The sequence below is a fragment of the Apodemus sylvaticus genome, chromosome 11 (assembly GCF_947179515.1).
Source record: "Apodemus sylvaticus chromosome 11, mApoSyl1.1, whole genome shotgun sequence".
In the NCBI taxonomy this organism is placed as follows: domain Eukaryota; kingdom Metazoa; phylum Chordata; class Mammalia; order Rodentia; family Muridae; genus Apodemus; species Apodemus sylvaticus.
The window spans coordinates 38,146,004-38,173,872 of record NC_067482.1 but is presented as its reverse complement, the minus strand read 5'-3'; the positions used below and the strand labels follow the sequence as shown (position 1 = coordinate 38,173,872).

Sequence of the window (27,869 nt, the reverse complement as noted above, 5' to 3'; positions counted from 1 at the left end):
AAGCTTCAGTAGGAGGGAAGGGTTCTAGATAGCACACCCAGTCCATATAAGGGTTGCTTTCAGGAAAGATGTGCTCAGGCTGTTTGGGGTGGGGGAGGGGGCAGGCTTTGTAGTATTGAGAGGCAAGAGTCCTCTGGTATCAATAGAGCATCTATGACTGATTTGTTTGAACAATATAGCGTGCAGAAAACTAACCAATCAAGGCTAAGCAGGAACTACATCTGGTCCCACAACAAGGAGACTTATTTGGACAAGGCTTCATCACAGGAGCAGAGTAGAAGGAAGACTTTCAGTGAGGCTGATGCTGCCTCTCCTGATTTCGACAGATGTGGAGGCAGTATGGAATAACCAACATTACCAGCAAGTCTTGCTTCCCAGTCTGTGACAAGTCCCATCTAAACTCAGTCTAAAGATGAAGCAGCAGGAGGAGAGGGACTTACATGGGATTAGGGGTGCTGCACGCTGATCTGAAGCAAGGGGTGTCTGGTCTGTGCCACTGAAACATCAGCTGTAGGTGGTGATAGGAAAAACAGCTTCAAGGGAAGACAGAGGATGCTCACAAATGGACTTGTAGGCCAGACAATGAGTTAGACATTATTACAGTACTCTACATTAGGACAGACAGAGTTAGATACTTACAGTATTCTATAATAGGCCATAGGATGAGTTAGAGATAGACTATTACAGATTTTTTTGTTCTATGCCGGACAATGAGTTAAACACTACTATACTATTTTAATATTAAAGAGCACTAAAGAGCATTCTTTGTTTAAAAAAATTATTGGGGAGTCCCATGATTCTGAGAATGGACTGTTTAAAAACATCTCTACTAATTTCTTTATCACATGATATTTTAGCATCAATCACGAATCTGTAAGCCTCCAAGATGGGACACTTTACTGGCTAATCTTCTTGAACTGGGAACATTAGTCTTTTTAGAAAAATCTCTATCCAGAGCATCAAGTAATTGTTCCAGAGAACAAATTTTAAAAATTACTGTTGTAGCTAATGAGTGAAGCATTAAAAGAGATTTCAAGCTGGGAGGGACATTGTCCTGCTTGTATTTTAAATTAAGCATTCCACTGGATAGTGGAAAATGGATTTGAAAGCCTCAAAATATGAGCAGTTACTGAATCCAGTTTGGATGTTGTGAAAACAATCTAAAAACACTGTCATAAACAGAACTATAGTGATAGAAACAGGAAAAACTGTACATTTGAAATACATTTTTATTTTTATTAGTGGGTACTGGTGTAGTTGGATCAGGTTGCTATTGTAAACACCAGAATCCCAGTACATTCTCATGAAGACAATTTCTATCCTGATTACACAAGATCTCTGCTGAGTTGATGGGGGAAGGTCATTTGGTCTCCCTCTCCCTCTCCCTTCCACCTCTCCCTCCTCCCTCTCCCTCTCCCTTGCACCTCTCCCTCTCCCTCTCCCTCCTTCCTCTCCCTCTTCCCTCTCCCTCTCCCTCCTCCCTCCCCCTTCCCCTGCCTTCAGATGCCTTTCTCTCAGATGCCCCAGCCCTCTTGTGTGAGATCTGTTACATTGCATGATGTGACCTTTGCTGCATACCTTGATGCAGGTCACAAAGGTACTCAGTCACAAAATCCTAACAAGAAAGACGTCTGACATTTGCCCACTAACTGGAGTCACATGACCCTGCCCAGTTGCAAAGGCACCTCTATAATCTTTGAAGAGGTCCTAATGCCTTTCACAGAAAATGTAAACAAAATGGAAGAACTAGGCATGACTCCCGTGGGTGACTAAACAAAGTGACAGTGCTAGGAACCGGCCACAGGATACCAGAACACAGTTGTGATGTTTGAAGGACAAATGGTATCTTCCATTTCAAACATCTGGGAATCTTGTGTGCCCAGTGAATTTTCATTAGAAACGTCTAGTGGCAATCTCAAGAGAAAACTCTGTTCTAGAGATGAGATTTCAGTGTCATGATTCAGTAGCTAAATCCACGAGAGGAAGGGTCTTCTGAGAGAGATTGTCTTAAAGAACATTGAAGTGTTTAATGGGAGAAAAAGGGCAAAGATGAGGAGAGGAAGTTGTTCAGGAGATGGACCTAAAATGTGGATTCAAAGGATCCAAGAGGATGAAAGTTATGCATGCCTTAGAGTTCAGGTGTCCCACTTGACCTCTAGAGGACAAAAGGACTAAGGACCAGGGATGCATTTAATTAGCAAGTCAAAATGGCACTGAGGATCTCAGCAGCAGGAAGAATCTTATGCTCAGGGTGAGGACTGACTTGTTTCTACAGTGAGAGGGAAGCAGGGAGTTGGAAGAGACATCATAGAAAGATTCACTCCCAAGAAGAAGAAGCATAGAAAGATGTACTTACTCCCAAACCTCTACCTCAACCCCGACATTTCATCATTTATTCAACTAACACTGACTTTGAGGGAGACAGATGCACTTACTTCCCTTAGGATTTGCTGATAGTTGAAGGCTAAACTTGTCCCTCTGCCTTCCGGTAACATCTGTTGTTTTATCACTTTTCCCATTATACTGGGTGCATGTTTTTTGTTGTTTGTTTGTTTGTTTGTTTGTTTGTTTTTTATCTCACTCTTAATAGGAAGCTCTGGACTGAGATAATAAATAGCTCAGTGAGTAAAAATACTTATTCTGGAAGCAACAGGACCCAAGTTCAAATCTTTTTTTAAAACCTGTGTAAAAACCAGGCATGGTCACATGTATCTATTATCCAACATTGAGGGGCAGAGAAAAGCTGTTAGAGAGACTCACTGGTCTACTAGTTTAGTCTACGCCAGCGGTTCTCAGCCTTCCCAGTGCTGCGACCGTTTATACAATTCCTCATGTTGTAGTGATTCCCAACCATAAAATTATTTCATTGCTAATTCATAATTGTAATTCTGCTACTGTTATGAATCATAATGTAAATATCTGCGATATGCAAATCTGTGGGTGTCTCAACCACAGGTTGATAACCACTGTTCTAAACCATAAACTTCCTGTTCAAATCTGTGTCAAGGCAATAAATTAGAGTCAACTAAGGAAATCACTTGACTCCTACCCTTGCCAACTGGATCTCTCTCTGTGGTCTTAGCTGCCTGGGAGATCATGGAGATATCTGAGGGCCATGCTGCCACACAGCGGATTAGGAGCATGCTAATCTGAGTGGCTGCCATGCCACCTGCAGCCATGGGCACATCTGAGCCCATGATGCTGCCAGAGACCATATCTGGGTCTCTGGTCCCATGGCAACTGAGGTCTGTTTCAGTGTCCCAGGCCCGTGTTACTACTAAAGGCCATACCTACTAAAGTTCCTGGTCTGGACTGTTACCTAAGGCACTGTGCTGAGCTGGCCGTGCCCCTTGCTGGCCACCACACCTGGGAGAGTTAAACCTGGCCCTTGCCTGGGCAACACATTGGAGCTAACCCTGACGGGGGAGGTGGGGTGAGCAGGTCCCTAGGGCATGAATCTGAGAAAGCTGGCCCTGCCCCTTGCTGGCTATGGGCTTGGATGAGCCAGCCAGGGCAGTTCTGGTGGTACAAGTGCAGGAGAGTTGGTGAGCTGACCAATTCAGATACCTTTGAGTTGGCCCACCCTAGCATCCATCCTATCTGTGATCTGCTGGAAAGAGTGAAAAGGCAGGTCCTGCAGTTACAAAGCTGCGGGATCTCCAGAGAGCACCGGAGCGGAGCCCTCTTGAGGATCCAGTATTGATCTTGATAGCATAGCAGAAGCCAGAGGTCTCAAACAAACCAATGACTCATCGCAAGTAAAGATGTGTGAACAAAGGGGAACAGTGTGTGACACACTGTGGCACCCTACAGCTTCCACGACAATATTTTTTTTAATTCTATCTTATTTTATTTTCCCAGGGAGGTTGCAAGGGCAGATAGGAAGTGACAGGGAGATAAGTCCCAGTGCACGGGACTGCACTCCCATCGGGGTACATGATGTTTCACACAAAAATAAATAAATAAATAAACAAAAGTTTTAAATTTTTTTCATTAATCTAGACATTCTAAAACCATCTCAATATGTCTGGGTCTGTGTCAACTGAAGTCTGATTCAATGTTCCAGGCACATGTTACTACTGAAGGCCATGTAGATGTCCTTTGTCTGGACTGTTGCCTAAGGCAACATAACTCTGGGAAACAGTTATAATTAGTCCCATGTCATAGAGTAGGCAGCTGAAAATGGGGGTGTCTAGAACTGATCAAAGTCACCCCAAGCAAATGATGGAGCAGAGAACAGGATCCATTGCGAAGATTCCACATGTGTGTCTCTCATCATAAGAACTTCGATGTCTTTTTCTCCTAGAATGATGTATTGAAAGTACAAGTCACTTTTCAAATTCTTCATTATATTCAAGATTGCGGCACATGTCTTTTTCTCCTAGAATGATGTATTGAAAGTACAAGTCACTTTTCAAATTCTTCATTATATTCAAGATTGCGGTACAGGGCGAGATATCTGTATATTGACCAATATGTCAAGCTATCATCCCTGAGCACACAGTCTTGGCATGAGCTCACTGTCAGACATGCTACAGTGCATAGTGTTGACTAGGTTGTACTCTGCACTATGTCTGGTCCACTGGAAACTCAGAACAAATGGCCAGCTCAGGTGCCTATCAGCATACCAAAGGGCATGCTGGCCTTCCTCAACCTCCAAGCATCCTTTACAGAGTCCATGCTGGCCTGCTGTCTCTCCTCGGCTCTTCTCACTCTGTCTCTGCCCAAACCATCTGGAGCTCATGGGCTTCTCATTCCTATCTAACCCTGCCATTTAGCCATGCACTCTCTTGGCTCTCTCTCCTCTTTGTTCTCTCCTTTGTCACTCTCACCTTCTTTCTCTCTTGTAGCCCTGTTTATTCTGCTGGTCAACTTCACTCTACTATTCTTTCTCCCTGCTCTGGACTTTTCAAGATGCCTCTGGTAACACTCTCGATCACATCTACAGTAAAATAAATAAATAAATAAATAAATAAATAAATAAATAAATAAATAAATAAAAGCCTTCCCCTGAACCATACCTCGATGGATAAACACCTATATATTCCATGCCTAAAACCCCCACTTTATAAACTATAGTAAACTATACTATAGCATTCTATACCATAGAATGTGTTGATTAGGTTTGGTCAAATTGACACAAAGTAAGGTCCTCTAAGAAGAGGGATCCTCAATTAAGAACATGCTTTCATGAGATTGGCCAATAGCAAGTCTATGAGAAATTTTCTTGAGCTTTGATGTAAAACAAGCAAGTCTACAATGAATTATGCCACTTCTGCAGAGAGGATCCTAGGACATGTTTTTAAAAGCAAGCTTAATAAGCCACAGAAAACAAGCTAGCAAGCAGCATTCATCCAAGTCTCTGCTTCAGTTCATGCATCCAGGTTTGTAGTAAGTTTCGGTCCTGACTGCCTTGGGTGAACATCATGTTAAGTCTTGGGACAAATAAATTCTTTCCTCCCCATGCCCGTTCTGTCAGTGTTGTATCACAGCATGAGAAAACAACTAGTACATGTTCTGTATCATTCTAGATCATCACTTCAAACACTATACTGTATCAAATCAAACCCTTTAAACTTTCTCCTTTGTTTCCAAAAGGGCCAAATATGAACCCTTTCATGTTGTTACACCTAACAGGTTACAGGATAATCATTACAGTGTTAGAAAATTAAGCTTGCTAAATAGCATGAGCAAATTCATAAGAAACGAGACAGTATGGTAAGTAAAGAAATATTTTACAAATAAACTAACAATGTAATCTTTTGGACATGCTAAACTTTCTGTGACTCAGTTTTCTAAGTTTTACAATGTAGATGGTTTTTCCCTCTTATTAAAATTCAATAACATGTTCATGCCTGTCTGTGAAAATGACCCACTCTATACCTGACCATCAGAAGATTCTCAATCAATGACAGATGTAAATATGATCACAAGGACATAAAAGCTCAGATATAGGATGTTTGCTCAATAGTATTTCACTCCAATGTTCCTTCTGCAGCTCAATATCTAGTTTTCTATACATTCTCTTTACATAACAACTTCTCTAGATTTTTCTTCAATATTGTACTTTTTTGCCTTAGAATTAAAACATCTACTGAGTGGAGCATTCATTAAAGGGTTAAATTCAGTAAAATCAATCATCTTCCAAGCAGTACCTTTCAGTGAAAAAGTACTATTTGACAGAAAAGATAAAGCCAAACAGTGGAGTTTCAAAGACAAATATTTCTATGGAGTATCACATAGAGGTCCCTGGATAGTGGTTGATATGAGCTACAGAAAAGCAACCTAGTCAAAAACCTTTCTTTGGAAACAAAAAATTAGTACCCAGAAATGACTAAGATTTCACTGATCCATGTACCATCCCGGCAAGAACCATCCCTCCAAGAAGATGGCTCTGAGATCTCGTCTACATCCATAGTTCTCTTGTAGGGTATGTTTGCCCTCCCTCATTGTCACAGACTCACAGGAAAAGCTGGAGCAGAGTAGCATGGAACACCCCATGGCTCTAACAGACTGTGCTGTCCCAAAGACTGGAAGCACAAGCTTTTCTGCAAGGACGCTTTTAACTGAACATCAGGACTTTTATAATATAGAACGAGTTCTACTGAAGCGTAAATGTAAAAATCATGCGTATGCATCAATACCATGTGATATTCCAATACATGTACACGTTGTGTAATGCTTAAATCAATTTACACTTATCTGTCTCCTCAATCTTTTGCCATTTATTTAATGGTAAATCTAAGTTTTATGAATAAAAATTTCACTAGAATTATTTATAATGCTAACTATGTGCTCTAGGTTGCTTCTTTTGTTGTAATAAGACACCTATCAAAAGCAACTTCGAGAAGGAAAGATTCTATCTCCGTTCACAGGTTACAGTCCATTATTAAGGCAAATAGGAGATGTAAGCCACTCAACTAGGAACTGGAAGCAGAAACTGTGGAGAAGAATGCTTTCTGGTCCATTCACAGGCTCTTCTTTAGTAATACGCTTCCACAGCACAGGACCTCCTGTCCAGGGAATTGTGTTGCCCAGAGTAGGCCTGGCCTTCCTCCATCAATTAGCAATCAAGACAATCACCCACAGACATGCTGATAGGCCTCTTTGATCTAGTCAGTCCCTCAACTGAAGGTCCCTTCTCAGATGGCTGGGCTGTGTCAAGTTGATAGTAAACTATGACATTGCACAATAGCACACTGAAAGTTATTATTATTGCCTAACCATAACTTAGGACCCTACTACTTCCCCCAAGCCTTGAACAACCACCATTCTCTCCCAACTTTTGTGAGATAAACTTCTTCAGACTTGGTAGACAAGTGTGATTGTGTGGTTATTGTATCTCTATGCCTGTTTTATCGCAATTTAAGGCAATGGTCTATCTTTCTCTTCACATTGTTGCAGTGTCAGGGATGCATTTATCTTATGTTTTAGCTCTATTGCCTTTTGAATACATACTACATATTCCTCCCCAGCTGGTAAACACTGAAGTTGTTTGCACGTTTTGGCTATTGTGAATAACTACTACAGTAGAGGGGATACAAGCATCACTTTGAGATTTTGTTTTCCTTTAAACACATGCCCTATAGTATTATGGCTGCATGGACCCAAGAAGCTGAAGGGGTTTGCAGTACCACAGGAAGAACAGTATGAGTCACCCAGTACTCCCAGAGCTCCCAGGGACAAAACCATCAACCAAAGAGTATGCATGGAGTAACCCATGGCTCCAGACACATCATTGGCAGCAGGGGATGGTCTTGTTAGACACCAAAAAGAAGAGAGACCCTTAGTTCTGGAAAGACTTGATGTCGTAGTATAGAGGAATACCAGGACAGGGAAGTGGGGGGGAGAGGGTTGATTGGGGAAGAGGAGATGGCTTTTGGGATTTTCAGGAGAGGGGGGAACCAGGAAAGGAGACAACATTGGAAATGTAAATAAAGAATATATCTAATAAAAAATACAAAAAAAGTTCTATTTGTAGTATTTTTGGAGCTCTTGGTACTGTTTTCCACAATGGCTATACTAATTTACGTTGCCCCAAGGATTCACCATGATCCCTTCTTCTTCACAACATTACTCACATCTATCATCTGTCTTTCTTGTAGCAAATAGCCATGTTTATAGAGTGACATAATAGCACGTGGTGGCTTGATTTGCATTTCTCTGATTATTAGTGTTGATCATGCTTTCAGTGTCTTTTACTTTGAGAAATTGTCTATTTAGAGCTACTGCTCGCTTTAATGAAGTTATTTCCTTTTTGCTATAGGACTGTGTAAGTCTGCTATATTTCATGTTCAACATCACATACAACTCCAGATCCAACCAATGAAAGACAAAGGCAAACATAGTTCTCCAACTTCTCTACTTTTCTCCTTTTCGTTCTCATCCTGAAGTCTCTTTAACTACTATGTGTATTGAAGGGGTTTAGAGTGATAAAAGTTCTTTGAACCAATAACTTTTAATATAAACTGCACAGGCTTTCCCAGACCTGTTAGTTAAGTTTTTCCAGTTGCTGTTTTCACCTGAAGCTCACTCCAAAAATGTGCAACAGTTTCTGATAGAAAAAAAAAAACTTGCTAACATACAAATAAATATTCCTGTTAACAAAAAAAAAAGTGCAACCATATCTTGTATGGGATGAATTATAACAGAGATAAAGTATTAGGTTCTAGTGAGGGATGTTTATTTGTGATGTGGTTACAAAACAATTTGCATCTTCTATATCCATAAATTCTATCCCCTCAGAGTAAACGTAGGTATGACTATGAACTTGTAGCACAATTGCTGATACAAATGATCTCAGAAGAAACCATCATGCTGGCCACAGCATTCTCTAGGGAGGGGCAAGGAGCTTCTTTCTCATCTTTGATACAAGTCTTTCCAGCAAGCTACCGTCCTGTTCATCTGCATCTCTGACCTCTAGATACCAGAAGCAGCCCAACCCAGGTTGCAACAACTAAAATTAGGCGTTAAGTGTCCCCAAGCAATAAGATGCACCTGAGATTGACAGCCATTGCTCCAAACTCCTCCTGATGCTTTTTTTTTTGTGATGCTTCCATGAGCTAGGATGATGGATTGCCTCTAAGACACACTCTGCAGCCGTAACTTTGCAAAATGACCTTTTTATCTTCCCTATGAGTCAGGTAGGACAGATCATTGGCCCCATTTCCACAGATAGAAACTTGGAAGCGTTCAGCCTTCCAAATCAGGTCATGAATGTCTGCACTTTCATTTCCCCCACCTGAAAAGTAAGAATTATCATCATTGCTTTTCTTTCCAGGCCAAAGATCGGACAATAGCTACAGAGCAATACCCTTCTGTGACTGCTGCGCCCAACCCATTCCAAACCAGGCAGCTCTAAAAATACATTTGTATTTGCCTGCTTTCCTATTTCATGCTCATCAGAAGGAAAGCCTTTGACATAAAGAAAATGGCAACAAGCCACACGTTCCATCAATGTAACTGCCAAATTACATAGAGCAGAAAAAAAAATCAATTCTAGAAAAACCAATAATAATCAGACAGTGGGGGTTTTCAGCATGCCCCAACACAATGCTATTTTAAAAAGCACAGATATTAATGTGACCAACATGTCTAATATAGTAACCTCTGTGACACCAATCTAGCACCTAGATTTGAGTGTAGACAAGCTCTAGACACAAACCATGGGATATCTTCAGATTTCCAAAATTTGACTCACGTGGATTCCAGACGGCAAGGAATTGTGGGGAAAATCCATAGTCGTCAATGAGGCATAGATGCTCATGATTTCTGGTTCTTGAAGTCTGTCCAGCCTGACCCAGAAGAGATCCTAATAGCAATAGGCTTGTGAAAATCCATGGCAGGGACCACACACCTTACATCTACAGAAGGAAAAAGCATCATGTTTGAAAACTGAATGTTGTGGATTCACTGTTACCTGCAAGTGAATGAAAAGCAGCGGGAGACTAAAAGAACAGTTTATCCCTAAAGTGAGTTGGATTCTGGTTGGATAGTAAAGTCAGAAATCGAACTCTAGTTTCACCTACTCATGTGTTTGAATATACCTTACTTCTATCATTTACTTAGTCTCAACCGAAAGATATGAAGATGTGAAGAATGGATTCATAGCATACATATATCATACACAGGCTATAGATTTTTGTTGCTTTGTATACACAGTTGGGATACTATAGTGTCATTTTCAAGATGACAGTGATAATAAGATCAAAATTCAAGCACCAGGTACACCAAAGCAGGTCATTTGCCACGTTTGCTTTGAGCACCAACCAGCATTTCATTATTAAATTAGATCCTCAGCTTTAAATCTGAATTCGTGACAAAGTACATTAATCATAATTGTTGTAGGATCATTTAATATAAGCTAATTTCAAAATAAAACCTCCTGAGACTCAATGATCCAAAATTAAAAGCCACTGTGAAAAAGCTTAAACTCTTTCTTAACGCCTGAGAGAAATAAAATTTTCAGATCTGCAAGCACAGTCTAGTCTAAAAAGTCTTGGGTGCCCTCTACAGGTAAAATGTGTAGTTTTCAGTTTTCGTGTTCACCTTTCTCAAAATTTATCTTGGCAAATTCTGGACCATAAAAATTGTTTACTGGGGTTTCCTTTCAAAGGTATGGCATACTCACATACTAAAGTTGTCAAATACATTTCCATCACCCGTCCTCTTGACATCCACGAAAAGCTACTGTTAAGTATTTCTATGCACGTTCTTTACCATGGTTTTTTATTCATTTTTGACAGTTTTATACATATGATACATTTTGGTTATGGTTACAGCATTCCATCCTCTCTAGTTACCTTCCCAACCCCCACCAATAACCCCCTCTTCCTTTTTTCAATCAATGAGCTTTATTGGATATACATACAGGACAAAGAGGAAGAACTTGTTTACCAGAGCACAAGGAACTCATAATAAGTTGTTATCCTGAAACTTAAAGCCAGCATTTGATAGAGATTATGAATACTGGATACTCCAAGCATAACTGTAGGAAATCTTTATTTTTTTGAGAGAAGGTTTCTCTGTGTAGACCAGACTAGCCTGGAACTCAGAAATCTGCCTGCATCTGCTCCCAAAGTGATGGGATAAAAGGCATACACCAGCAGTACTTAGCCCTGTAAGCATCTCTATAGGATAAAGAACATCCTATTTTCATTAGGTGTCTCAGTGTATCAAATGTTCCTTTAAGTATAATTTGTCTGACTTTCTTTATGTGGTTTAAATATAAAGAATCCTGTCAATATTATTAAACAGTTTGAAAGGTGTATTATATACCTTAATTAGGTTTCTTTTTGAATTGTTTATTTCAGTTTCAAGGAAAGTGTCCAAAATACTATATTCTTCTGGCTTCCCTACTTGGTTTTTATCTTATAATATTTGAAAAAATAATATTTGAGTAACCCTCAATTATTAATTAATTACCCTCAGACTAACACATCTGTTTGCTGCCGGTTTTTTGCTATTGCTTTGTGACCTATTGAGTTTGCTAACCTACTGAGTGGCCACTGGCATTGGCTTTGACATGAAGCTGTGCACTGGATCACGGGCAACTCATCTGTAGCTACATCAATGAAGACATTTCTCTCCTCACCCAACTCCTCCCCACAAGGAGGGACCTGGCTCCATGAGTACCTACTGCCATCTATGACTCCATGTGGGAAGGCCTTGTATCGTGATGTCCTGTGCAAAAAATCTATCTGTTGTGAGTTCATAAGTGGGGCAGGCATGTCATTCTCAGACGACAGTGTGACATGGCCCTTTTTCCCATCATCTGAATCCTGCTTCATTCTTTCCACCCCATCTTTGCTGGTGTTCCCTGAGCTTTGGAAAGGATAATGTGAATGTCCATTTGGGGGAAGAGTACTCAGCAGTCACTTAGGGTACTTGACCAACCATGAGTCTCTGCATCAGCAACTATTCACTCCAAATAGAGTCATCCATGACCAAGGTTGAGGAAAGCATCTGTCTATTGATATAAATATAAATACCCAGGAGACAGTTTGACAAGCTGTTCAGTTATCAAAACAGAAGCAGTAGATTCGCCCTATGTAGGACCTATGATTTCCACAGCTGTGGGCCACAGTACTGTGCATTAATTCCCTCTTGTGGAGTTGACATCAGAGCCCATAGCAATGCATTTGTCTATTCACATAGTAGTCATTGCACTATGAACAGTGAACCCATCTCATCTGGAAAGTTGGTGTTGTAGAATCCAAGGTCTGCAGGAGGATCAGATGGATCCATGACTTTTCTCTGCCAGGTTACTGCATAGCGATTTCTACCATGGTGAATGCCCGTCACCAGGGAGGAAAAAAGGAAGCTCAGTTCCACCACATTTTCTCTATGTCCTACATTCAGAGTATGTGGTGTCTTCAGCAATAACATCTCACCATGTGGTTCTGAAAAGCTACCAAAATCAATGGCGATAATTTGTGCCATTTGGGAGGTCTCTGAGGGTGTCTGGTGTGGGTGGTGGTTTGTGTATGAATTATCCTCTATGGTCTCATGTCTTTAAAAAATTGGTCTGCCTATGTCTTGGAACAAACATAAAGAACAAAAGAGCATTGCTCATTTCAAAGTTCCTCTCCTTGTGAGGCAGGGAGACCAGAATAGAGAGAAAGAGTGATTTACACTGGTGATTCAAGTTACTCCTAAGCAAAGCTTAAAGCAGAAGGAACTTCACTATCTTGCCACGTGAAATCAGCTCCTTTGGGAAACCCGATTACTATCTCTCTAACTCTGGATTTTGAAAAGTCTGATAAGTGGCTTCCTTTATTTGTTGTTGCTGTTGTTTTTAATATTGTACTTTAGTTAAAGAAAAAGATCTAAAATCGTCTCCTGTTGAGAAATGTTCCATGTTAAAATCACTGAGAAGGTAAAACAGAAAGCTATTCTGTATCCGTGGCCCTCATTGGGAAGGTTATGGATCCTTTAGGAGGAGGGTGGCGGGTGGGTGAGTTTTGATGTTTCTACCCTGGCTCCACTTCCTGTCCTGTCTCTGCTTCGGACTGGCCAATGCAATGTGACCAGCCTGCTTCCTGTTCCTGCTGCTAGCCCTCCCTTCCTCACCGTGGTTGTCTATATCTAAGCTATTAAGTCACTTTTGTTAAGGCATTTTTATCACAACAAAACAAAAATGACTTAAGTCTGTCTACAACTCATAGTGAGGTGCCTGGTATGCATGTGCATACACAGACAATTTTTTAATTTCTTTTCTCTTAACAACACACTACAGACTTTTTTACCATACCCGATTTAAATCAGTTATGGATGCTTTTAGATTTTAATGTGTTTTCAAAAAATAAAAAAAAATTTAAAAAAATTTTTTATCACCAGAGTTTCTGGATGGAATGTTACCTGACATGCACATTTTTAAAATGAAAGAGAAGAGACTTGAAATAAAACCAAATATAATAGCCCGCAAGAACAGACTCACAAACAATGATACTAAAATGTTTTCACTATTTAAAACAAAAATATAAAGAAATTATGAATGGTTTGCAATATGAAATATCAGGTGGCAATAAAGAAGCAAATTAGATAATCCAAAAGTTTTCCCAAAGGTAATCCACAGTTTCAGGCCAAAATTACCACTGATAAAGCTTTAACCGAACATTGTGATTTACTGAATATCCAACAGCCTTGGCCTCTGCTTTACTTCTTTGTGATCTCACTTACCCTCAAGGATAGTTCATGCTTTAGAAAATAAAATTAAATTGGGAATATTAAGTGTATCTCAAAATTCAGGGCAGCTCTCTTCTCTAAAGTTGGCAATAGGGTACTGGCATACAACTAGCAATTCCAGATAGAGCAAGCATTCTTAAACAGTACCCTTGTGTAAATCATGTTTTAAAACAATCTTAAACTACATTGCAATATTAACACAATTATTTAAATTCCTTACTTACAGGGTTGATTCTTCTTCATACATTAAGGGGGAAAAAGTACTAATTTTGCAGTCTGTAAAAGGCTTTCTGTTGTGTTTATCAGATATTTTCTTTATTTACATTTCAAATGTTATCCCCTTTCCTGGTTTCCCCTCCAAAAACACCCTATCCCATCCCCCCCTCCACCCACTCCCACTTCCCTGTCCTGGCATTCCCCTATACTGGAGCGTTGAGTCTTCTCAGGACCAAGGGCCTCTCCTCCCTTTTATGTCCAACAAGACCATCCTCTGCTACATATGCAGATGGAGCCATGGGTTCCTCCATGTGTGCTCTTTGGTTGGTGGTTTAGTCCCTGGAAGCCCTTGGGGTACTTTTTGGTTCATATTATTGTTCCTCCTGTGGGGCTGCAAGCTCCTTCAACTCCTTGGGTCCTTTCTCTAGCTCCTCCATTGGGGACTTTGTGCTCAGTCCAATGGTTGGCTGAGAGCATCCACCTCTGTATTTGTCAGGTACTAGAAGAGCCTCTCAGGAGACAGCTATATCAGACTCCTGTCAGCAAGCGCTTGTTGGCATCTGCACTAGTGTCTGGGTTTGCTGATTGTATGTGGGATGGATCCCCAGGTGGGACAGTCTCTGGATGGTCTTTCCTTCAGTCTCTGCTCCATACTTTGTCTCTGTATAACGTCCCATGGGTATTTTGTTCTCCCTTCTAAGAAGAACCAAAGTATCCATACTCTGGTCTTCCTTCTTCTTGAGCTTCATTTGGTCTGTGAATTATATCTTGAATATTCCAAGCTTTGGGGCTAATATTCACTTATCAGTGAGTGCACACCATGTGTGTTCTTTTGTGATTGGGTTACCTCACTCAGGATGACATTTTCCAGTTCCATCCATTTGCCTAAGAATTTCATGAACTCATTGTTTTTAATAGCTGAGTAGTATTCCATTGTGAAAATGTGGTACACATTTTCATTCCCCTGTATCCATTCCCCTGTGGAAGAACATCTGGGTTCTTTCCAGCTTCTGGATATTATAAATAAGGCTGCTATGAACATAGTGGAGCATGTGTCCTTATTACATGGAGAATCTTCTGGGTATATGTCCAGGAGTGATACAGCTGGGTCCTCCAGTAGTACTATGTCCAGTTTTCTGCGGAACCACCAAACTGATTTCTAGAGTGGTTGTACCAACTTGCAATCCCACCAGCAGTGGGGGAGTGTTCCTCTTTCTCCACATCCTCACCAGCATCTGCTGTTCCCTGAGTTTTTGATCTTGGCCATTCTGATTGGTGTGAGGTAGAATCTCAGGGTTGTTTTGATTTGCATTTCCCTGATGATTAAGGATGCTGACCATTTCTTTAGGTGCTTCTCGGCCATTCAGTATTCCTCAGTTGAAAATTCTTTGTTCAGCTCTGTACCCAAATTTTTAAAAGGTTTATTTGGTTCTCTGGAGTCTAACTTCTTAAGTTCTTTATATATATTGGATATTAGCCCTCTATTGATTGTAGGGTTGGTAAAGATATTTTTCCAACTTGTTGGTTGCCATTTTGTCCAATTAACAGTGTCCTTTGCCTTACAGAAGCTTTGCAATTTTATGAGGTCCTGTTTGTCAGTTCTTGGTCTTAGAGCGTAAGCTATTGGTGTTCTGTTCAGGAAATGTACCCCTGTGCCCATGTGCTCGGGGCTCTTCTCCACTTTTTTTTCTATTAGTTTCCTCTCGATCATACATAAAGAGCTTTTCTAACAATCAAATATCTATTGCCAAGTACAGAGGGATTTTTTTTCTCACTAAGTTACTTATTTATTCACTTTACATTTATTTACTTTACCTCCTGCTGACCTCCACTTCTCCAAGTCCCACAGTTACTTACAAATCCCTTCCCACTATTACACTCACCCCTTCTCCTTAGAGAAGGAGAACCACCCCACCCTGGACCATCCAGTCCCAGCAGGACTAAGCACATCCTCTCCCACTGAGATCCAACCAAACAGTCCATTGATTGTAAGGAGATCCAATGGAAGGCAACTGAGTCCATGACAACCCCTGCTCCAATTGTTAGTGAACCTACATGAAAACCAAACTACACATCTGTTACAAATGTGTAGGGTACCTACGTCCAGCCCTTACATGTTCTTTGGTGAGTGGTTTAGTCTCTGTGGGCCCCCATGGGCCCAGGTTAGTTGATTCTGTAGGCTTTCTTGTAGTGTTCTTGACCCTTCCAGCTTGCTCGATTCTATGCAAGTCTCTGCAAGACTCCCTGATTTCCACCTGATGTTCGGCTGTGGGTCTTTGCATCTGTTTCCACCCACTGAATGAAGCCTTTCAGCAGACAGTTATGCTAGGCTCCTGTTTGCAAGCATCTCTGAGTGTCATCAATAGTGTCAGAGCTTGGGTCTGTTACATGGGATATTTCTCGTTAGGCCAGTCTCAAGATGGTTTTCAAGTTGGTTCGCCATTCCCTCAACCTCTGCTCCATCTTTATCTCTGTGCATCTTATAGGCAAGAAAATTATGTGTAGCAGTTTTGTGGGTGCATTGATGTCCCCTCCTGTGCAAAGGGACTTTAACAAGATCAGAAGTTACTGGCAGGGGTGTCATCCAATTACAGTAACTGCCCAATGTCATCTAAAGGCAAGGCCCTCCCCCCTTTCATAACAGAAATATGAAACATAACTGTCTAAATTTCAAACACAAATTTCTCAGCAATTTTGCAACAAGTGCATGCTTTATTACAGTTAGAACACTGTGAAAATAATCTTTTTTTGGTTGTTTGTACCCAAAATGTGCCAGAAATTAAGAATAAGATTTAGTAGACTTAGCAGTCAAGTATTGCCATCTCCCCTCACCCCAAGTAACATTTTTAAGGAGAAAGATTCAAAAAGTTTGAATATCCATTAAATGTTTAGATAGTATTTGAAAACTATTAAAAAAGACCACAGTTATCTCAGAAAATTTTACTCTGTGACTGTTAACACAAGCAAAAAAATGTGAGCTGTTTTTGCTCAGGCTTCTAAAAATGTGCAGGTTTTCTGCACACCAACCAATTCTCCTTCTCTCTGGACATCAGCCAGACATTTAACAACTCAGTTCAATCCAGACACCTACAGCCTAGAGTTGATCAGACTCCACTTTTGTAAGAGCTAAGTCCCATGAAGTTATCATCTATTTAGATGTCAGTCACAGGGTTGGATCCAGGCTGCCCACACCAACTCTAACCTGACACAGCCTTGTGGTTCCCAAAGACAAGCACCCTCAAGATTACTTGCCAAGGCAGTTCGGTGAAATGAGGGGAAAAGTTCCGTTTCTATGGGATGGTAATTCTAAAGGGTTCAACTCATGAATGGTCAGATGGGAGCATATGGTAATGTATGGCAGGATGTGGATGAGGATTCATAGCCCTGGATCCTCTCCAGGCCCGTGTTCCCCTAGCACCTTGATGTGTTTATTAGCCCAGAAGTTCTCTTAACCCTATCATGTAGGATTTTCAGGAAACACACACTGAGTACCAATGCAAATGCTAGACTACCTTGACATTAGTGTTAGACTAAAAATTTCAGGCTTCTAAATGAGGTTTGGTCTTTTGGCAACCTGCCCCCATCCTGAGGCTACTGATTGGTTTGTGAGAGTCACCTCATCAGAACAAAAGATGCTCTTATCACGTATGAAATTCTGAGGATTTAGGAACTTGGTGTCAAAAACAGAAGACAAAGGAATCTATGTCTTATCATGCCATTAAAACCTAGAAGAAAAGGGGAACTTTTTTTTTTCCAAGACAAACTGTCCTGTAGCTGGTAGTGGCTGTTTGTTTTGAAAAATAAAATATTTCTGGAAACAAACAGCCAGACACTCATGTATTAATAGGGTTAGCATTTCCATGAAATTGTTTTTTACTTCACCATTGGTTTTGACTGTAGAACAACCTTGTTCTTGTCTTGTCAAAAATTTCCATAAATCATATGCATCTCCATGACAGAAAGCAGTGTAGCCCCATTGGCATTTATTAAAGCTAGACATCCAATAGGATTTTTTTATTATTATAAACCTATCAACATACCACATGGCTATTGTTGTTGATAATAAGAAAGACACCATTCAATCTTTTTTTCAGAAGGTTGAAAGTCTAAATTCTGCAGCCATGTAGGCTGATGTGATCAGTTCAGTCTGGACAAGATTCAAACTGTTTCCAGAATCAGTTATCTATCGAGGCAGCCTCATTTCTCTAAATAAAAGTCAAAACACATTTGCTCTTATTTGATGAGTATTCAAAGTAAGCAAGCCTAGAAAATGAGATAAACAGAGAAAAGCTTACTTGTCGCTAAAATGATTAGATAAATATTAAATGAATGAATGATAGTGCCACTCGCAAATGCCACTTAAAGTTTGATGACAGCCTTGAGGGATATTGCCAGAAAAGTGTTGAAGGTCCCACTCCTTGTCTCTGCCAGTCCACATTCTTCTCAACCAAGTGAAATTTATGATAAGTGGCATATTTGGATCTAAAAAGATCCAAATAAACAAAGGAAAACTTCAATGGACTAAAATAATGAGCAAAAATGACTTGAGTAAAGTTTGATGGGACAATATTAGATTCTATACTTATGTCCAGAGGGTATGGTGAATCACTTGGCTATTGATAAAGCTAATTCAATATTTTCTGAATCACTTGAAAATAAGTAAGTAGAATAAAAAAAAAAACCTCTAATCTTCACTAATCAAATACAGCAACAATGCCATGGGTCATGCATGCTAGGATAGACCACTGCCTTTTACCAGAACAAGGCAAGGAAGCTGGTAATGAAGGTCAGCAAAGAGTAATCCCCATTGGCAGTAGTCAGCAATTTCATCTTGAGAAGTTAGCAATGGTTATCCAAGACAGGATAAGCCATAATCAGAATCAGCAGACCTAATGAAGACATCACAACTCTTACCACGGGGAAAAGTAGGTAGATCTTACTAAATTCCCCATAAATGAAAAACTGTAGGGAATCGTGAATGTTGTACTCACAACCCTTGGTGATAAGGTCTTAACCAAGCCATTTAGATATTAGCCAGTGTAGGCAAAATGTGTCCACAGTCTATACGCTCTTTAAGAGTTTTCAAGTACTTACTGTAAAATATATCTTAAAACCTAAAATTTTTTATTACTTTTATTTTTTTACAGTCCAATCATTACCCTCCTCCTGGTCTACCCTTCCACAGTTCCTCATCCCATTCCTCCTCCCCACTGTCTCCAAGAGTGTCCCCTCTTTGAACCTCACCACTCCCTGGGGCCTCAAGTCTCTAGGGAGTTAGGCACATCTTCTCCTACAGTCCTCTGATGTATGTGTGTTGGAGGCCTAAGACCAGCTCATATATGCTGCCTGGTTGGTGACTCAGTATTTGAGAGATCTCAGGGGTCCGTGTTAGTTGAGACTGCTGGCCTTCCTATGGGGTCATCCTTTTCCTTAGCGTCTTCCAGACTTTTCCTAATTCAACCACAGGGATCCCCAACTTCAGTCCAATGGTTGGGTGTAAGTACCTACTTCTGTCTCAATCAGATGCTTGATGGGCCTCTCAGAAGACAGCTCTGCTAGGTTCCTGTCTGTAAGCACACTTGTCTGTAAACACACCATAGCATCAGTGTTAGTGTCAGGCCTTGGATCCTCCCCTTGAGCTGGTTCTCAAGTTGGGCCAGTCACTGGACTGCCTTATCGTCAGTCTTTTCTCCATTTTTATGCCTGCAGTTATTTTAGGCAGGAACAATTCTAGGTCATAGTTTTTGACTGTGGGATGACAACCCCATCCCTCCACTTGATGCCCTGTCTTTCTACTGGAGGTGGGCTCTTCGAGTTCCCTCTCCCCACTGTTGGGCATTTCATCTAAAGGTCCCTCCCTCTGAGTCCTGAGAGTCTCTTGCCTCCAGATCTCTGGTACTTTCTAGAGGGTCCCCCCACCTCCTACTCCCAACAAGTTGCATCTTTCCATTCATTCTGCTGGCCCTCAGGGCTTCTCATCTGTCTCCTCCTCCCCATACTTGATCATGTTCCCCTTTTCCCCTCCCTCTCTCCTCTCCCTCCATCTTTCTCCCACAATTGCTTTCTTTTCCCTCCTAGGTGAGATTAAAGCATCCTCACTTGGGCCCTTCTGCTTCTTAACCTTCTTTGAGTTCTATGGATTGTATGCTAAGATCAAGTGTAAAGTCTATAATTTAAAAACTAATAATGTGTTAACAGACTAGTAAGAGTTAATAATTTTTAGATATATGTAAGTTCTTCATAAATCTTCATATATCTTCAGATGCTTCTTGTTTGTGTTTTATGTTTTTTTTTACTTTTTTATTAGATATTTGCTTTTCAAATGTTATCCCCTTTCCTCATTACCCCTCCAAAACAACCCTATCCCATCCCCCCTCCCCTTGCTCACTCCTCCCAATTTCCTGACTTTCATTCCCCTATTCTGGGGAATCAAGCCTTCACAGACCAATGGCTTCTCCTCTCATTGATGTCTGAAATGGTCATCTTCTGCTTCATATGCAGCTGGAGCTGTGGGTCCCTCCATGTATACTCTTTGGTTAGTGGTTTAGTCCCTGGGAGCTCTGGGGTACTGGTTGGTTCATATTATTGTTGTTAGATGCTTCTTAATTTAGTTAATATAAGGCATAGCATTTGCCTACCATGTTCAAGGCTGTAGGTTCAATACCCAATACTAAAATAAATAGATAGATAGATGATAGATAGATAGATAGATAGATAGATAGATAGATAAAACAACACAAACAAAAAAATCATATCTGACATATAAGTCCTTAGGGGATGTGATCTAAAACAAGCAGAGCAGAACCTATTGAACCATAAAAGATACGTGGGTTCTAGGAAAAACTAGCATGGAGAAAATGACAGGACACAAAAGGTATTTGAAGAGAAAGATGCTAGTGCATAGAAAAATGACTGGGGTTGTTTTCTACTCACACATGGGGTGTGTAAAGATTAGATGACAGATGATGTCCAAGATAATATATTTTCTTCTTATTAAAAGATCATATTTTCAGGGTTGGAGAAATGGCTCAGCCAATAAAGTGTCTGTTGCCCAGGCCTGAGGACCTGATTTCATTCCCAGCATCCACATAGAAAGCCAAGGATGATAAGACACACTTGTGATCCCAGCACTGGTAGAGACTGGTAGCCCCTCAGCTTGCTGGCCAATCAACCCAGTCAAATCAGCAAGCTAAAAGACCTAATGAGAACCTTGACTCGAAAAAATTAAGTGTTGTCTCACACACACGCACACACACACACTCACCAAAATAATTTCTAAAGAACACATTCTAATGATTACATAAAATTCTAATTTACTATCCCATTGCCTGAGAAACTGTGAGATGAATGACCACAAGTAGGAGATGAGCACCTAAACTGTCAGCAGGAAGTCAACATTAAGTGCATTGTTGCATGGGCTTGTACGTAACTGTGAGATCACTTCTAAACTCTGAGTCCCGTGACTAGTAGTGATCCTGAGAATATCATGGATCCGGAGAGATGAATGGTAAAGAACTCCAAAAGCTGAAATGCTGATCATGAGTGAGATTTAGGACATTGTCACTAGGTACAAATAATGACTGATGTAATCAGGAAGGTTCTCAAACCAGAACTGACAGGTCTATTCAGGGTTTCATGTATGTAAAAAAAATAGCCTCTCATCCAGCTGCTAACCAGGAGTCCTAGTTTTCTCCATACCAACTCATATCACATGCTCATATCCCGTTAATTTGGCCCAAGGCATACCAACAAAATTGTTTGTCTTAGACCTGTGCTTGCTTGCAGTTTCTATCACAGAGGATGGTAAACTGAATGTTTTGTTTTGTTTTGTTAACAAAATTTTACTGGCTTGCAACCCTGTAAGTTGATATAGTCTAAAGTCAAAGGCTCAGTAGTTGGTGAGCGTGCTCTTACTGTGCCGTCCCTTATTAGAAGACAGAAGAAAAAGCACCACAGAATGAGAACACAAGAGCACCACAAGAACAAAAGAGCCAAACGAAGTCCAACCCCATGCTTCACAGACACTCCTTCAGTCTCGGCACTCCAGAAGCAGAGGCAGGTGAAGCTCTGTGAGTTTGAGATTAGCCTGGATGACATAGTAAATTTCAGGTCAGCTAGGTCAGCCCAAGGTTCCACAATGGGACTCTCTCTCTCTCTCTCTCTCTCTCTCTCTCTCTCTCTCTCTCTCTCTCTCTCTCTCTCTCTCTCTCTCTCTCTCTTTCTCTCTCTTTCTGAGACAGAGGGCAGGAGAAAGAGAGACAGGGTGGGAAAGAAAGAGACTAGTATTTTACAAGGATGCCAGCATCATGTTACCAGTATTACTGCTTATCGCTCTTGAGTTAAAACACCTGCAAAAGTTCTTACCTCCCAGGACTGTTGCTTTTACAAAAACAAGTTCCCAGCACATGAACTTCACTGGCACATTGAGAGTATAACAATCTGTATCATTGTCTAGCCTTGAGTTAATCACCAAATGCAAAAAGAATGTATTTTAAGGATTGGCCTAAGTCCATGAAGATCATGGAACAGGCTATGTTTTGAAGGCCTCTCCTCAGAAAGAACTGTTTCCTTCTTTCTGCTTGTGGGTGCTAGTTTAAGTCTCTACATCATCCCAACCCATCTAAGAACAATATCTGACCATCCTTATAGCTCTACTAAGGCACAGAGAAGAGTAATTTTTTTATTTGCAGAGCAGAAAATTCATCCAAAATAAAGTATTTCAAACAGCAGAGAATACTAATATTCAGACACTTTTACACTGAACAAGCTCTGTGTATCTTCATCTGTTGACATCAACTTAATTTTATCTGCACTTTCTGCATCACTAAGAAGTCCCGAGGGGCCGAGAGGAAATTCTGAGTGCTTCTCTGTGGTCGTTGCTAGGAAACAACATCCTTGGTATCGGGAGTGCTGAGACTGAAACGCTGTGTGAAGTTACCGGTTCATAAAGGAAAACCTTTGGTAAATAGATTGTTTAGGCGTGAGTAAATTGATGTTCTCTCTCTGTGGCAAAATGTTCTTGTGTAACCTTTGAATAATAGTGTGCTTCAAGGCCTCGATTCTGTTCTTGGATCCAGCTGCCATTATTGTTCCCATGAGAGCTCCAGCATCTATATAAATGAGAGTTCGAGGTCTCTTTTCTCCCCCAAATCATATGTAATTATCTCGGTGCCTACAGCACTGTGAGTAATGAGTTTTAGTTAAACAAAGTGAAATGAGCTTGGAAATAAAGACCCAAACCACTGACTACACGAGTTGTTGAAGGTAGTAGTCCCTCCTCATCCACAAGGAGGTATATTTTCAGAAGTCCAGCAGACAGATGTCAAAAGCACTGCATAGGCCAACCCCATACAGACTGAGCCTTTTCTTTCCATACATATCTAGGATATGAACTAGACAAAAGAAAAACAAATAACGACTACAATAAAACAGAAACAATTTTAAGTAAAACATATACAATGGCAACTGTAGCAAACTGTGATCCGGCCTCAGTGAATATAGTCTCACTATCAAGAAAGATTACAGGTCCCAAGGAGCTGAAGGGGTTTGCAGTGCCATCGGAGAAACAATGAAATGAGCCACCCAGTACTTCCAGACCTCTCAGGAGTACTGGGCTGTCTGATGTCTGGTTGACAAAGACATCAACCAGATAGTACACGTAGAGTTACCCATGGCTCCAGATGCATAGGAAGCTGAGGATGGCCTTGTTGAACATCAAAAAGGAGGAGAGGCCCCTGGTCCTGGAAAGGCTCGATGCAGCAGTGTAGGTGAATACCAGGACAGGGACATAGGAGGGGTTGATTGGGGAACAGGGGAGGGGAGATGGCTTATGGGACTTTTGAGGCAGCAGGAAAGGGGAAATCATTTGAAATGTAAATAAAGAATATATCTAATAAGAATTTAAAAAAAAAAAAAAGGTTACTTGACTATGACCCTACAGTACTAAGGCAGTTGATCAGTTAACAGACATGACTACCATATAGCAAGCATAAACAGTTCAGCAAGGATGTGCTGGACCAAGAGGTCTCTGGCATCGTGGCTAGGCTAGGGCATGGGAGCATGGGATTCATACTACTGCTAAGAATAGTGTGCAGTTTCAGTCTCATGAAATGTTCATGTTTAGAATTTTCCGTTTACTATTCCCAGAGCATGGTTAACTGGGCCACCTAGACTGTGGGAAGGGAAATATTACATAAGAGAGAACAGACGTGAATATTAAAATCTGCTTTGGATGGTTGTCACATTCCAGTTTTATTTGGTGTTATGCCATTGCCCAGAAGTTGGAGCTCACAGAGACTGCCGATCTCGCTTGCCCACTCCCTCTCCTCTCTTAACCCAAACTAGAAAACTGTCTGTGATTCTCACAACTCGAATTCCTGCTTACATTTTTGTCCTGGCTTCTGACAACTGAAACAGCAGCTGGAGGTTGAAATCTATCACCTTGTTGATTTAGCAAGCCTAGAACAAGCCAGAAGCTTTCTCATTCCTGGATATGGGGGTTTTCTATGTGTTTATTTGTTCATCTTTCTGTGTGTCTGTCTGACTATCCATCCATCACTTATCTATCTATTCCTCTATTCATCTATCATGTATCTATCTCACCATCCACAGCACCAATATATCTACTCATTATCCATCAGTTATCTATCCAATAATCACCAATCTACTATCCATCCATCGTCAATCTATCCTTCATCGATCTAACTATCCATTCATAATCCATCGATCTATCCACCCATCCATCACCAATCAATCCACCCATCCATCACCAATCAATCTATCCATCTATCACCTATTTACCATCATGCATCTATGTATCCATCACCTATATACCAACCATCACCTATCTCTCCATCCATCCCCCATATATCTATTCATCCATCCATCCATCACATATCTATTGCTCCAGTCAACTATAACCCATTTACTTTTCTATCCATCATACTTCTATTTATCAGCACATCACTCATCTATATATATACCCAAACATACCCATCTATCCATCACACACACACACACACTGTGTGTGTGTATATACATATATTACCCTATCTATTTATGACTGTATCTTCTACAAAGTTGTTCATGGATTCCTTTCAGATATTCAAAACAATGTTAATCATTAGTGTCATACATTTGTATCTAAGTTTAACATACTTTGTATCTCCAACATAGTCCCAGGTAAATGGTGTTAAGTCCAATAGGTAAAGAGGAGCACACAGCCTCTCAGAAACAATGTCTACATGTAACAGTAAACAAATTGTATATGAATTATTTCATATGGATATTACTCTTTTGAGGAGAGGGAAAGGTTTTTAATGGGTTATGGCTTAATGAGAAATTAAATATATTATACATTGCAATAAATTAGGAGTATCAAATATAAAGCAACTATTCAATAAATTCAGGGGTAAGAATTTTAAAAAGTTTTTTGAAGAGGAGTTTTCATTATTTTAAGATATAAAATCGAAACAGTTTTTTCTCATACATACATACCCAAAAGAGAGGAACTGAGATCAAGACTAAAATTTATGTCATTCTTGAACTGATAAATTGGTACAGTTCTCTGACACTTAAATTCAGCTCCCAAATCTTATTTTTTAAATATCTTGGAAACATGCAACTGCTTTAATCAGAAGTAGACCAGCATAATGCATACTATAAAGTACTCATAAGATTATCTTTGAAACAAGTGTCAGTAACTCTAAGAAAAAAATAATGTTTGCTTTTTTAAATTTGAGGTGAGTATAAAAAGAAAATGGAAATGTCATCTATGTGCATAACTGGTTTTTAAATGGATTTTTAAATGACCCTAATTATTTGTTAGAATTTTAGAACACATCCAAGCATTTTTCCTGTTATACAACTTACTCTTATATACCACCATGACTTAGCTAGGCCACTGGCAAACGGGGACAGACCAGAAGGAAAAGAACAGGCCATGAATATAAGAACTTCCATGCCAAAGCCAGGAGCACAGCTTCAACTGTGTTCACTCTTCTCTGGGTTCTGTTGACATTAAAGTCCACCCTTATAAATTCAACTGATCAATAATTCATAACACACCTAGTATAATCAAGAATGTATATAATGTCTAAGATTTTACCTGTATGTTATCTGTAATAGTAGTAACTGATCGAACTATGTAAGCCTGGTTGCTTTTATAAATGAAACGTGTTCATTTGTAAATGCCTTTATCATTTATTAAAGATTGGATCTTTTGCTGTATTCCATTTCATTATCCCTAAGGCTCTCCTTTTAATAACTGTGCCTATCATTTGATTCTGTTCTTGCTCTTAGATAATGCCTAATCCAAACCCATTTCCAGAGCCCTGAATTCAGCCACTCCCTGCTTTAACAAACACCCATCTATCGATAAAATAAAAACAAATTTGTAGCAGTGATTCAAGGGAGTAAAGGACTTGAGAACTTATGCTCACTAAAGCCAGATGCATCTCTTTCCTCAATGCGGCCACTCCTAACCCATTAGAAATGGCACTCCATATAAGATCTATTGGCCATTCCAGTTCAAAATGATTTTTTTTTGTCCTAATGCCCTATGGGTCTTCCCCCTGGCTGGACAACGGTCTTCAGAATGCATCTCTAGGCCAACTGTGCTCTTCATGACAAGGCTGGGCTTCTTCATTTCAGATGGCTATACCACTGATGACATCGAATTCTACTGGAATGGAGGAGAGGGAGCAGTAACTGGGGTCAACAAAATTGAGCTTCCCCAATTTTCAATTGTTGACTACAAGATGGTGTCCAAGAAGGTGGAGTTCACAACAGGTGAAGAAGTTTCCTCCCTAATAACCCATGCATTATGAAAGGGAGATGGTGATTTTAATCAAATAATGATCTCTCTCTCTCTCTCTCTCTCTCTCTCTCTCTCTCTCTCTCTCCCTCCGTCTCTCCCTCCCTCCCCCCCCCAGGGGCATATCCACGACTATCACTAAGTTTTCGACTAAAGAGAAACATAGGTTACTTCATTTTACAGACCTACATGCCGTCCACACTGATTACAATTCTGTCCTGGGTGTCGTTTTGGATCAACTATGATGCATCTGCAGCCAGAGTCGCTCTAGGTAATGCATTCCCTCTTTTTCTTGGCTAGTAAATCAGACCTTCCAACAAAGAGGTAATATTAAAGATCAAAAGCAAGACCTCTCATGTAGCAAGTAAATGAATTAGGCTGCAAAGGGATGCTTAAAAATAAAATATCCAAAATGAAGTGTAAGAATGCTTATAATAAATGCAATATCTCTTGGCACTTGATTAAAAAAATAGAATATGTTTCCCATTATATGAGTGGTTTTTTTTTTGATTACTTGATAGAATCTCATTACATTGTATTTTCCCCCAAATTTATGGTGACTTCCTCTTTGTTCCCTGCTTTTGACTGTGGAAACACCCGTAACTCATTATCTTAAAATAAACATGGAGAATGATAGAACTTGTGACTGTTTGCAAGCTGCAACAATTGTCAAGAAATACTACCCTTTGATTAACTAAAGTTAAAACATATCAAACTGAGTCTCTCCTTCAAATAGAGCTCATTATGTTCAATAAGGCACAAACAATTCATCAGTTATATTAATGATCTGTGATCAAGACAGAATAAAAAATGCTTTCCCGTTTGTTGGAACAAAATTCAGAATTAATCTTACCATGGTTGAGTAATTGCTGAAAACTGGAAAGCTACATTTGAGACTGTAAAGGGTTCTTTGGAAGGCTACAATGTGTAAAAGATGTCTGATGATCTATCCCTGTGCAGTTCTGCTTCATTACTTAATACTCAGAAACATATTAGACATCACTCCAGTTTCAGAGAGAGAAGAGAAAGGAGGGAAATATCGCATCTGGTTAAGACAACATATTACATGTCTTCTCTTTTGAAATTGCTAAGTTGGATTAACTGCCCAATGTCTCCTTCACACAAAGACTGATTGATACATGGCTAGACTTCT

At 40.2% G+C, this 27,869-nt stretch overlaps 1 protein-coding gene across 2 annotated transcripts in view; it reads left to right on the top strand.

The window, feature by feature from the left end:
* Nucleotides 1-27,869, top strand: part of Gabrb1 (gamma-aminobutyric acid type A receptor subunit beta1) — a 431,303-nt gene that overhangs the window by 384,339 nt on the left and 19,095 nt on the right. For both annotated transcript variants that reach the window (XM_052199374.1, XM_052199373.1), the window contains exons 6-7: nucleotides 26,554-26,691; nucleotides 26,835-26,987. In XM_052199374.1, the coding sequence (XP_052055334.1) occupies nucleotides 26,554-26,691; nucleotides 26,835-26,987 (291 nt within the window). The remainder of the gene's footprint in view (nucleotides 1-26,553; nucleotides 26,692-26,834; nucleotides 26,988-27,869) is intronic.